Raw genomic sequence first — 12,104 nt, 5'->3', positions numbered from 1 at the left:
AAAAAAAAACTTTAAAAAAAAAAGTCATATTTTATTTAAAAGCCCTTTTAGAAAAACACTCAATAACCTGCTCGAGCATTCTATATAGAGATGATGTTAAACGGAGGTTTCTAACGCCGAGGCAGTTCTGCTACATACTTATCTCCTTTGCTGCGTGCGATGCCAATAAGCTTCTCGATGCCGCCAGCGTCACGCAAGGCTTTGGCGTTTTCCATGTTCTTGGTAATGACCTCGTGAAGAGCGCAGCAGATGGCTGTGATGGTGTCGTCGGACATGCTCTTTCCCACGCCGCCGCCACTGCTGTTATTGTTGCCTCCTGGCAGGCGATGGACCAGGTCTCTCATGGCGTACTTGCCTTCAGGGGAGCAGAGGAACCACACACACAGAGAGAGAGAGAGAGCGAGAGAGCGAGAGAGAGAGAGAGCGCTTTGGTTTATAGGCATGAGGGGGTGGAAGTGTACAGTCTGTGTTGTATTGAGACACTTTTCTGCAATTCAGGGCTGAGCTCAAACAGTTCGACACCTCCTCTACAGCGCTCACAGGTCAGACAGCAGAAGCACGACCACCGGTCGTGCAGTGAACACCATCATCGTGTTAAATGTGGGAATTCACCGGTTAGCTTCCTAAACGCACCCGCATATAAAAGTCTTAGCATTTCTGAATACTAACTAATGGCTGACGTTGAATATTTCAGGAGAGATTTCTCCACTCCGACAGGCTCTCGGAATCCGTCTTCTTTATTCCTCACATGAAACACGTGCCTCTGCCTTCGACGGAGACCAGACTGACTGGTTACCATGGAGACTCCGAGGCGCGCCTCGGCACCCAAACCGTCGCAAAGATCGATAATTGTCTGTTGCCGCAACATTTCTAACAATAACGTGACACCTCTTTTGCTAACATACATTTATTAAATAACTAAGATGGCTTGCTGGATTTATTAAATAACCGAGATTACTTACCATGCATGCACACACACACACACACACACACACACACACACACACACAGCATGCTCACAGAGCGATAATACAATCCCCAGAGCAAAAGTAATTAGAGAATACAAGGACGGTTATACAAAGAACTATTATTGTACGGTGTACAATTCACTCTTGTAACAATCAGCTACAAAATGTTGGCGCTAAAGCATGCAGCTCTTCTATCCCCAAACGTACCGATGAGCTCTTTGTTCCTCACATCCAAAGCCATGTTCCTGAGTGCCGTGGCCACAGCACACACCACACGGTCGTTATCGATTCTCAGCAGCTCCACCAGGATAGGAAGGCCCTTCTCTTTTCTTACAGCCGCCCGGATGTACACCGACCACTGTAAAACACACGGTGGGAAAAACGATTTTTTAAATCTTTTTTTTCCACATAAGCAAGTCCGTTTTAGATGACTTCACTCTACATGGTTTGCGTGAGATAGTTTGATGCTAAACTGGGTTCCGTTACGTCTTCTCTACATTAGCCTTGTGGTTCCAGACATACATGCAAATGTAAAATATTTAGTCAGACCATTCCCTTAAAGCGCACCTATTATGGTTTTGAACCATACCTAATTTAGTTTTAAAGCTCTTATACGATAGATTTAAACGCATCCGAGGTCAAGAACACTTTAACGTGCTCATGATTTAAACTGCAGCATTACCGTATTTTCCCCAGTGTCACAAACGACTCGTTAAATGATCCGTTCTAAACGATTCGTTCTAAACTCCTTTCAGAGAGCATCCTCTGCTCCGATTGGTCAGACGTCCCAGTCTGTCGCGATTGGTCTGCTCGTCGGTGTCGGCGAGCAGCCGATGAAGACCAGAGGCGGGGCTTTTTGTTACAAACCTACGTAGGTTAGTACAGGAAGTAAAGTCTGGAATCACTAACGAATCGTTTCAGCTGTTCAGAATCGCTTCCTTCTTTTACGAGTCGATAACTCCGTTTGTCGTGCGCTTTGATTCTTGAGACTTTGCAGCTCTATAACGCACTACAGAAAAGATAATATCTGAAAAACCATAACAGGTGCGCTTTAAGAAATATGCCTTGATTAGAGAACTTGTTACCGTGTATATATATATATACGCCCCCCCCCCCACCCCACCCCACCCACACACACACACTCTCGCCAGCCACTTTATTAGCAACACCTGCGCATTCATGCATTTATCCAGTCAGCCAATCACGTGACAGCAGTGTGATGCATAAAATCATTCACATACAGGTCAAGCGCTTCATCAGCATGGGGGGGTGGGGTGGGGTGGGGAATGTCATCTCAGTGGCATGGTTTTTAGGTGCCAGATGGGCTGGTTGGAGTATTTCAGAAACGACTGATCTCCCTTGATTTTCACTCACAGTTCTCTCTAGAGTTCACACAGCACGTTGTGGAAAAACAAAAAACACAGTGAGCGGCAGTTATGCAGGCGGAAACAGCTTGTTGATGAGGGAGAGGCCAGACTGGTTCAAGCTGACAGAGAGGCTACAGTAACTAAAATATCCACTTTGTACAAGCGTGTTGAGCAGAAAAATCTCTCATTAACTCTTGAGGTGGAGGAGCTATGATCGCAGAAGATCACGTACCGTTCCCGTCTTGATCTCGGGCTACAGTCGGCGGAGTGTCATCCGTCCCGTTTTGATGAGCCCGACCCCACCGTAGCCTCAGATTCCTGTTCTTGGCTGAATGTGGTCTTTTGCTGTCGTAGCCAATCCACCTCACATTTGACTGTTGTGTCGTGTGTTCGGAGATGCTTTTCTGCTCACCATGGTTCTAGAAAGTGGTTATTTGAGTTATTGCAGCCTTGTGATTCTCCTCTGACCTCCATCTTCAAGGTGTACAAGGTGATCGTGTGTAAACGCTATAGACTGCTGTGCATGAAAATCCCTCCTCACCTTTACCTGTAGGAATTTAAGCATTGTGCTGCTGCCACGTGATTGGCTGATCGGATAATTGTGTGAATGAGCAGGTGAACAGCCTAATTCCTAATAAATACAGTCCTAATAAAGTGGCTAGTGAGCATAAGTGAATATAGTAGTGCTTGAAAGTTTGTGAACCCTTATATATATATTATATATATATATATAAATAAAATTACCTAAAACAATCAGATTTTCAAACAAGTCCTAAAAGTAGACAAGAGAGAACCCAATTAAACAAACGGGACAAAAATATTACGCTTGGTCATGTATTTATTGAAGGAACTTTTCCAGTATTACAGATCTGCGAGTGGCAAAAGTATGTGCACCTCTAGGATTAGCGATTAATTTGAAGGTGAAATTACAGTCAGGTGATTTCAGTCAATGGGATGACGATCAGGTGAGAGTGAGTGAGCGCCCCGTTTTATTTTAAAGAACGGGGATCTATCAGAGTCTGATCTTCACAACACGTTTGTAGAAGTGTATGAACAACGGAGGTTTCCGAGGACCTCAGAAAAAGAATCGTTGAATGTCGTCAGGCTGGAAAAAGATTACAAAATCATCTCTAAAGAGTTTGGACTCCACCAATCCACAGTCAGACAGATTGTGTACGAATGGAGGAAATGCAACACCATTGTTCCCCTCCTTAGGAGTGGAGACCAACAAAGATCACTCTAAGAGTAAGACGTATAATAGTCCACGAGGTCACAAAGGAACTCGGGGTAACTTCTAAGCAATTAAAGGCCTCTCTCATATTGGCTAACGTCAATGTTCATGAGTCCACCGTCAGGAGAACACCGAACAACAATGGCGTGCATGGCAGGGCTGCAAGGAGAAAGCAACCGCTCTCCAAAAAGACCATTGCTGCCCTACTGCAGTTTTCTAAAGATCACATGGACAAGCCAGGAGGCTACTGGTAAAATGTTTTGTGGACGGATGAGACCAAAATAGAACTTTTTGAATGAAAAGCGTTTTGCTGCATCTGGGCCAGGGCTGCTTGCAATCATTGATGAAACAATGAATTCTGAACTATACCAGCGAATTCTAAAGGAAAACGTCAGGACATCTGTCCGTGGGTCACGCAACAAGACAACGATCCTAAGCACACGAGTCGTCCTACCAAAGAACGTTCAAAGAAGAATAAAGTTCATTTTAAAGGGGGGGGTCACACCGGATACTGAAAGCAAAAGGTTCACATACTTTTGCCTCGATATGTAATATCGGATCATTTTCCTCAATAAATAAATGACCAAGTAGAATATTTGTCGTCTTGTTTGTTTAATCGGGTTCCCTTTATCTACTTTTAGAACGTGTGTGAAAATCCGATGACGTTTTCGGTCATATTTCATGCAGGAATATAGAAAAAGCACCACTGTAATTGAAGTCTGGACTTGAACAGAGTTGTAAAGAAGCTAGTATTGAATGTGCGGCAGAGAAAGCCGTGTGATAAAGACGAGCCAGGACTCTGGATGGCTAGGATTTGTGTTGGAACATTGTGAAGGCATGACTCAAGCTGTGCAAATGTTGTATGTCTGTGTCACTAGGAGTGCAAGTTGACCCAGTTGGGCTGTGCTTTTGAGAGGGTGGAGTTACTCACTGGCTTTGGGGTGGGGCCTACCTTCCAGCTGCCTGCCGCCAGATTCTGTAGAGCCCCTGCAGCCCCCTCCAGCGTGTCCGGGTTGGAGCATTCCGACAGCAGCGTGAGGTATGGCTTCACTATGGACGGGTGCCAGAGCATCTGCAGCCCCTTCGGAGGATCACCAGAGTCTGGAAAAGGACCGACGCCGTCCCACTGAGAGCACAGGAAGAGCGAACCTCGTTAAAACGCTCAATTATATACGAGCTACTCATACGAGAGAAGTACGGCAATTTCAGCGTTTTATTAAAAGAAAGTAGTAAACAAAAGGTAAGACACATGGAAAGATTTGAAGTTAGGTGCCAATCTGCTGTGCAACGAGTTGAGCGATCCAGCTGTGCCGCAAAGCGGTGGCAAAGTAAATGACTGCTCACCTCAAACGCATTTGCGTCCTGCAATTTAATTTAAAAGCTACAAGGTTGGGAGTTAATGCAACCTTGGAGCTTCCCGTCGAGCCCGTGTGGCTGCGGGAGAATGTGGCCAGTGGCCCCTCTAATGCTACTTTTTTTCCAAGAGCCTAAATGAAATCAGCTCTCTAAAGTAAGTAATTAGCTACTGGAAGAGGGTTGATTGGCGACGCAGGCTGCCTGAATGGCAGCGCTGCTAAGTGGCGCTAATTGCTAGCAGCTGCGGCGCTCATGCCTGTGGCCCACCTGATCGTGGCTCTTCTTTTTCTTCTTCTTCTTGCCCCAGCAGCCAGAGCTCTCGGCGTCCTTTCCGCTGGCGTCGGTGCACAGCACCCCGTCCAGCTCGTCCGAGCCCAGCTGCTGCCCCTGAGACGTCTCCGCTGCTAGCCGATAGGACAGGTTCCTCAAGATACACACGCAGTTCTCTACGGTCTTTTATAAAAAAATAAATAAATAAATAAATAATAGAAAGAAATCCAGGAGAAAGATGACGGCTGGGGCTGGAATTTGCATTCGCAGCTTGCAATGGATCTACTTCGATATACATTGATGTTTAATATCATCATTAAAATAATTGAATGCACAATAACTGAACACACCTAATCCCTAAACGTTCAGCGTTGCCAGATATTTGTCTTCTTTGCAAAAACAAACAAACAATCTTGTTAATAGTTTCTTGTTAGATTGCTCCTCTGGATAGAGTCCAGCCTAGAGCTAATCCTATTCCGCTGAGCACCGAGGCAGGACGACGCATATACGAGGAGACCTTGCATTGTTTGCAGGGGGATTTAGATCTGGCGGTCTGCTTTTTCTAATTCTCTGCCTGGTTCTCGTGTATTCCGACAATCTCAACGAGGGAGAGAGCGCTCTTAAGATGCGAGACAACTGGAGACTGAATATAAGGAGGTGTCTTTAACTTAATCTGTGCAATTAGCATTCTCTGCTCTTAATACTGTAAGTGCTAATACAATGGTGAGGGAGGCATGCACAAACACTCTCGATATGCTAATTACTACTGGGACGAGTGCATGCAAATCGAGGTTGTATCTACGCTGAAGCGCTCCTTCCAGTCTCCCTCGGGATGATTTAAATTTGCCTATACATCCATGTGTACGCCCTTAGTAGATCCTGAATACGCTGTTCAGCCTTATACGTGGAAAAAAAAATAAAAAAATCGCTGATTCAACCTCGTTTCTTTTACCTGTCTTCAGGATTAGAAGAAAGACTTATGCTACCTGCTCCAACAGCTGAGTATACCGAGTGTACCTGGTAAGAAAAGTTGCTCAGAACGTTGTGTACTTAAATAAGAATAATAAAAAAAAAAAAGAAGCAAAAAATGAAATAAATAAAAGCAATGCTTCGGACCTTGCTGTCAATCTCGCTGCTGCCCAGCGCGGCCTGGATGACGTAGAGCAGAGCGTCCGTAAGCCCCTCGCACTCTCTCATCCTGCGTCGTGCCTCCTCTCCGGCCGAGCTCACGTTCCTGCAGAGCATACGTAACAGTATTATGTGCAGCTGCTTTTCAGTATCAGTGACGTGTTCATGCACGTGTTGCAAGTCACCGACAAGTAACGACAAATCCTAATTCATGAACGCACAAGCGTAATTCCTGATCTAAATACCGGCGCTACACGTGCACACGACACCCCCACCCCCACTCCCCTCATTGTGCCGGAATCAGGCATAGAAATGCCGCGTGGTATCTACAGCAATCGGAATATTTTGTCAACCTTGACTGTGCATGGTCCTGGAGGGCTCGTTAGTGTGCGGCCTACCGCCACGTGCCAGATCAAAGCCTACTGAACGTCATCGTTCCTCTGGTGCTAGAAAGAATCCCGCCATTCCTGCAAGTACTGTGGCGGCGGCGCTCGACCGTTAAATATTCAATTGGGCTCCCAGAGCCTTGGTCAACCGTGAAACAGATTAATTAGCGCACAGGGCTTAGGGGAGAGCTCGGGCCAGCCAGCTCACTTCCAGCGTGACTCTGCACTTCCTCCGCCACCGTCCAGCTGCCGCGAACCGCGAGAGTGGGAGCTCTCTGTGCTACGGTCATTGATGGATTTGAATTGTTAATAAGGCTAAGGGAAGCACAAGGTTATGTGTAAAAGCATCTGATCTGTAAACCGAGCCCTGAGAAGGCACATCAATAGAAGAGGAAGCACTCTCATGCTCCAGAATGAAAAAAAGTACACATACCTACTGCATTATAGATTATGATGCGTAAAAACAAAATGGCCCACATGGCTAAAACTACTAAACCCCCCTCCCCAAAACTGCCTCCCGAAGCCGATAAATGTGCTGGCGGTGATCTCATTATTCTTTGTAGACAGGCTATTCTGACCACATACACAAGGGCAGCCCACATACATCAGCAGGGCAATGCCTGACAGAGTGCCAATTGATTCCCGGTGCCAGCTCTATAATTACGCCGGCCTTTATTCATCAGAGCTGCACAGAGACAAGTGCAGATTTGCGCGTGCTGAATGACGTACGAAGCAATCTGCGTCTGCTTCATAAAAAACTGTCGGACAACATCAAGACAGTGAAAACGTTTGAGCGCAAATGATGAATCAGCTGCATGGAATCGAGCCCCCGGCCACTAATCACTTATTTAAACTTATTAAAACCATTTTAAAAAAATAAATAAATAGAAGAAGAAGAAAAAAAAACACAAACCCTAATTTATGCAGGTGCTGCAATAGTGAGCAAATAAAGGAAAAGCATTCAGCGCTATTCCAATATCTGAGGAAGATCTCAGGAGAGAAAGAGCCGTCCAAGATCCGAGGACAGAAACATTGAGAGGGCAAAAACCTTTTTTTCAGCGAAGCGAAGTTAGAGGTGTTTTTGCTCGAGGATGCAAATTATTTATTTATTTATTTATTTATTTATTTATTTAAAAAGCCAGGTACGGAAGTGTGCTATTTTTTTTTTAGAAAACTAATTATGGCCACCATCAGGTAGAAAAACAAACAAACAAACAAACAAACAAACAAACAAAAAAACCCCAAACTTTGTCATCTGTATTTAAGGGAAAAGAATCATCGGTGTTTGATCATTTCAAATAAAGCGTTCCAAAAAGCACCCAAAAACTCCCTGTCGAATTCATTTAAAAACTTATAAACATACATTATACAAGGACATGTTTAAAAGCAGACTTTAAAGCAAGAACAAACTAAATCTTTGAAAAATGACCACCCCTCCTGATCTCACACAGAGAGTCTATGAGGCCTGCAATCTCTCTTCCGTTGATTCGCCCAGCTCAGTAATATAAACACTGCGCTGGTCTCTGGTGACCTTCAAATCCTGTGAGCACACCCCACACTTCCTCTCTCTACATGACTACAATAAAAAATTTTTTAAAAAAAAAAATCACACAGTTCAACCTAAAACATGACCCTGGCTAGCGTGACTGACCAGCCAGTCCACTGGCAGACCAACAGACTCAGTTTTACATCAAACCATCAGATTAAACACGCCTTCTCGCCGTCTGATCAAACGACCCCGGATGACACCTCGACTTTGATTAACGCGAGTAAATAAAAGTTTAAATACTCACGTATACTTATTAGTTTGTGGATTGTGACATGGTGTGTTTTATTAAGTGGCACCGAGCGTTATTATTTAAGCTAATGATCTTACCGGCGGTATACTTCAGAGTAGCCATGGAGCTAGAGTATGAATATAATCGTGACAAAAATCTTCATTTCTATCCAACACTGCATCACATGAATCGGATTATTCGTTCCCCCAATTATAGCACTTTAGACGTAAGAGTAGACGAGTCCAAAGTGGTTGACACGGAGACACGGCGAGTTATTTTTGGGTGCTGAGTGATGTTAGTTACACTTACATTTAGACACTCAAAAGCACTTTACATTGCTTTACCACCACCAGTGTGTAGGATCCACCTGGACGATGCGACGGCAGCTATAGTGTGCTCCACCGGCTATTACTGGAGAGGAGAGAGTGATGTAAGCGAATCAGGGATGGAGATTATTAGGGGGCCATGATAGAGAATGGGGGAATTTCACCAGGACACCAGGGTTATACCTGTAATCTTTTACGGGAAGCGTCCTGGGATTTTTAACGACCTCGGTTTATCATCTTGTCCGAAAGACGATGTCGATTTTACAGTATAGCGTCCCCGTCACTATACTGGTGCATTAAGCTCCACAGAGATCACAGGATGAGCGCCCCCTTCTGGCCTCCCTAATACTACTTCCAGCAGTTTCCCCCCCCAGGAGGCCTTCCATCCAGATACTGGCCACGCTCAACCCTGCTTAGCTTCAGTGGGAACCCAGGTGAGAACTGCACCTTCATATGGCTCTAGCAATAGAGTGTTCGTTATTGCACACAATCCACAACGTAAATACGTTCTGCATTCCTTACAAACGTACAAGTGTTCCGTACCTATTCCATACCTGGAATGGACAAAATCCATACCTCAAGAAGAATTACAACTGGTGAACTGGATCGACCAGGACACCGCCCACTACCAATCTAATCCACTGATCCCTTACATTCATACCCAAACGTAAAAACAAACGACGAAAATGCTTCGTCGCAATAACCGACGCCGAGACGGTTGATCCAATGTGACTGAAACATTACCTTTAGCAGTGCTGTTTCCTAAAAAGGCCACCAAACGCGTTCGCAAATTAGATCCACCGTCGAGCGGATGTCAAAATGTACGATGAGAACTCAATACATGGTGACATTTCCAGGATGTAATTTCAGTCAGGCACAATATCGTTTAACCACTAGCTTTTAAAAAGGGGATCCTTGTATACACACGCACACAAAATCAACAACTAATTGGACGACAATGACTAAGCCAATAAACCGACGGCTAAGCAGTAGTACAAAGCTGCATAAGGAGATTTCTAATTACACACTACCTACATAAATCTTCTGTTGGTGCTCAGCATATTATTAGTCATGTAGAGAAGCGACGCTTTTTTTGCTTGCCTGTGTCCCACTAGGTTTATTACGCCCTGTGTGTGTGGCTACAACAGTGTATTATTCTCGGAGGTAACTCGATATTCACTTATGGACAGTAAAAGACCCATGCGACATCTGAATGAGTGGTTACTATAGAAACAATAACGTATTCTAATAAGCAAATTAACGTAGACCTGTGACTTGAATTTGCGTTGTACAGATTATTGAAATGAACACCTTCTGACCAATCAGATTCAAGTGTGTGTGTGTGTGTGTGTGTGTTTGACACGCTACCTGAGGCATCCGGTGGCATTGCGGAGCACTTGTGAAGAGTGCAGGTGCAGTTTGCGCTCGTCCTGGTGTGGGGAGGAGTCCCAGCCGGAGTGAGGGATGATCACGGTGTTGGTGAGCACAGCCAGAGCATCCTGGATTATAGGCATCTTCAACGCATCACACGAGGACAAGTTCCATAGCACGCCTGCACATAGCCACGCCCAAAATACCCATGAATCAAAACACGTCTTCAGCACAGAACGGCCACAAACTCACTACTACGGGACAGACGGCTTACGGTCCACACCGAAAGTGTTGGAACGGCAAGCCCAATCCTATTGGTTTCGCTATGCACTGAAGACATTTGGGTTTGAGATCGAAAGATGTACATGACGGATCAGAATTCCAGCTTCCATTTCCTGATATTTACATCTAGAGGTGTTGAACAATTTAGAACATTTATGTTTGTTCATTTAGCAGAGGCTTTTATCCAAAGCGACTTACGAATGAGGAAATACAAGCGAAGCGAGATATCAAGCGGAGAACAATACAAGTAGTGCTACTGTACACGATTTATAATAGAGTTCTAGAGAAGTAGAGGTGTAAGAGCCAGAGTAAGTTTCTTTTTATTTTATAAATAATGTGGGGTCGGCGTTTTAGGGGTTAGTTGAGTGTTCAGGGAAGAGGTGGGGGTTTAGATGTTTTTTGGAGATCGTGAGAGATTCTGTGGTTGTGAGATTGAGGTTGGAAGTTCATTCCACCGCTGAAGGACGGTCAGTGTGAAGGTTCTGGAAAGGGGCCTTGAGCCACGCTGAGTAGGCACTAGTAAGAGTCGGTCGTTAATCGATCGCAGACTGCGTGAGGGAACGTAAGCCTTCGGGAGAGTGTTGAGGTAGGACAGCGTCTTGTAGGTGAGCGTCAAGGCCTTGAATTTGATACGGGCGGCTACAGGAAGCCAGTGGAGGGAGATGAAGAGGGGTGTGACGTGGGTCCTCTTGGGCTGGTTGAAGACGAGGCGTGCTGCTGCATTCTGAATCATCTGAAGGGGTTTGATGGAGCTGCTGGGAGGCCCGAGAGTAGTGCGTCGCAGTAGTCCAGTTTTGACATGACAAGCGCCTGGACTAGTAGTCGTGTAGCCTGCTTGCCGAGATAGGGCCTGATTTCCTTGATGTTATACAGAATGAAACTACAGGACCGTGCAGTTGTTGCAGTGTGCTCTGTGAAGGTCAAGCCGTCAACACGAGTCACCCCAAGGCTCCTGGCCGTCCTGGTTGGCTCGAGCATGGTCGAGCCGAGCTGTACGGAAAGGTCGTGGTTGATTGAGGCGCAAGCTTGGATGACGAGAAGCTTTTCTTTGTTCGTACCATTTTTCAAGTGATCAAAAATATTGGAACACCGACAGGCGTTTCTTGTTGCCCAGGTTCGTCATGTTAAATCGATTGTTTAAACAATTAATAGCTCGGAATGTCTACTCTTGGTTTGAGAGCTGAGTCTCACCTGTGCAGCCTGCATTTGTTGTTAAAAAGGATACCAACATGAAAACCAGAGAAATGTATATGGGAGAAAGGGGAAAATCTATCAGAGCCATTACACAAGCATTGTGCATATCCAGTACAACTATTTGGAATGTCCTGAAAACAAAAACAAAACACTGGTGTACTAAGAACCACACATGAAACAGGTCAGCCAAGGAAAACAGTTGATGACTGAAACATTGTGAGAGCTGTGAGGAGAACCTCTTGAAATAACAGTCAGTGACCTCACCAACAACCTCCATAGAGCAGGGATGAGGAAATATAGAGGCCACACCACGAGACGAAACCACTCATCAGCAAGTATCGGAAAGCCAGATTGGAATTCGCAAAGAAATACAGAGATGAACCACGAACGTTCTGGAAATCAAGATTAATCTCCAACAAAGTGATGGAAACGCCAAAGTGTGGAGAA

General features: G+C 45.1%; 1 protein-coding gene across 2 annotated transcripts in view; it reads right to left on the bottom strand.

Annotated features, from left to right (window-relative positions):
* ctnnd2b (catenin (cadherin-associated protein), delta 2b) overlaps nt 1-12,104 on the bottom strand; it is an 83,811-nt gene that overhangs the window by 12,216 nt on the left and 59,491 nt on the right. For both annotated transcript variants that reach the window (XM_053628177.1, XM_053628178.1), the window contains exons 12-17: nt 10,179-10,362; nt 6,309-6,426; nt 5,190-5,375; nt 4,498-4,692; nt 1,176-1,326; nt 139-355 (exon numbers count right to left, since the gene is read on the bottom strand). In XM_053628177.1, the coding sequence (XP_053484152.1) occupies nt 139-355; nt 1,176-1,326; nt 4,498-4,692; nt 5,190-5,375; nt 6,309-6,426; nt 10,179-10,362 (1,051 nt within the window). The remainder of the gene's footprint in view (nt 1-138; nt 356-1,175; nt 1,327-4,497; nt 4,693-5,189; nt 5,376-6,308; nt 6,427-10,178; nt 10,363-12,104) is intronic.

The sequence above is a fragment of the Ictalurus furcatus genome, chromosome 7 (assembly GCF_023375685.1).
Source record: "Ictalurus furcatus strain D&B chromosome 7, Billie_1.0, whole genome shotgun sequence".
NCBI classification, from domain to species: Eukaryota; Metazoa; Chordata; class Actinopteri; order Siluriformes; family Ictaluridae; genus Ictalurus; species Ictalurus furcatus.
This window is presented reverse-complemented; position numbering and strand designations above follow the sequence as displayed.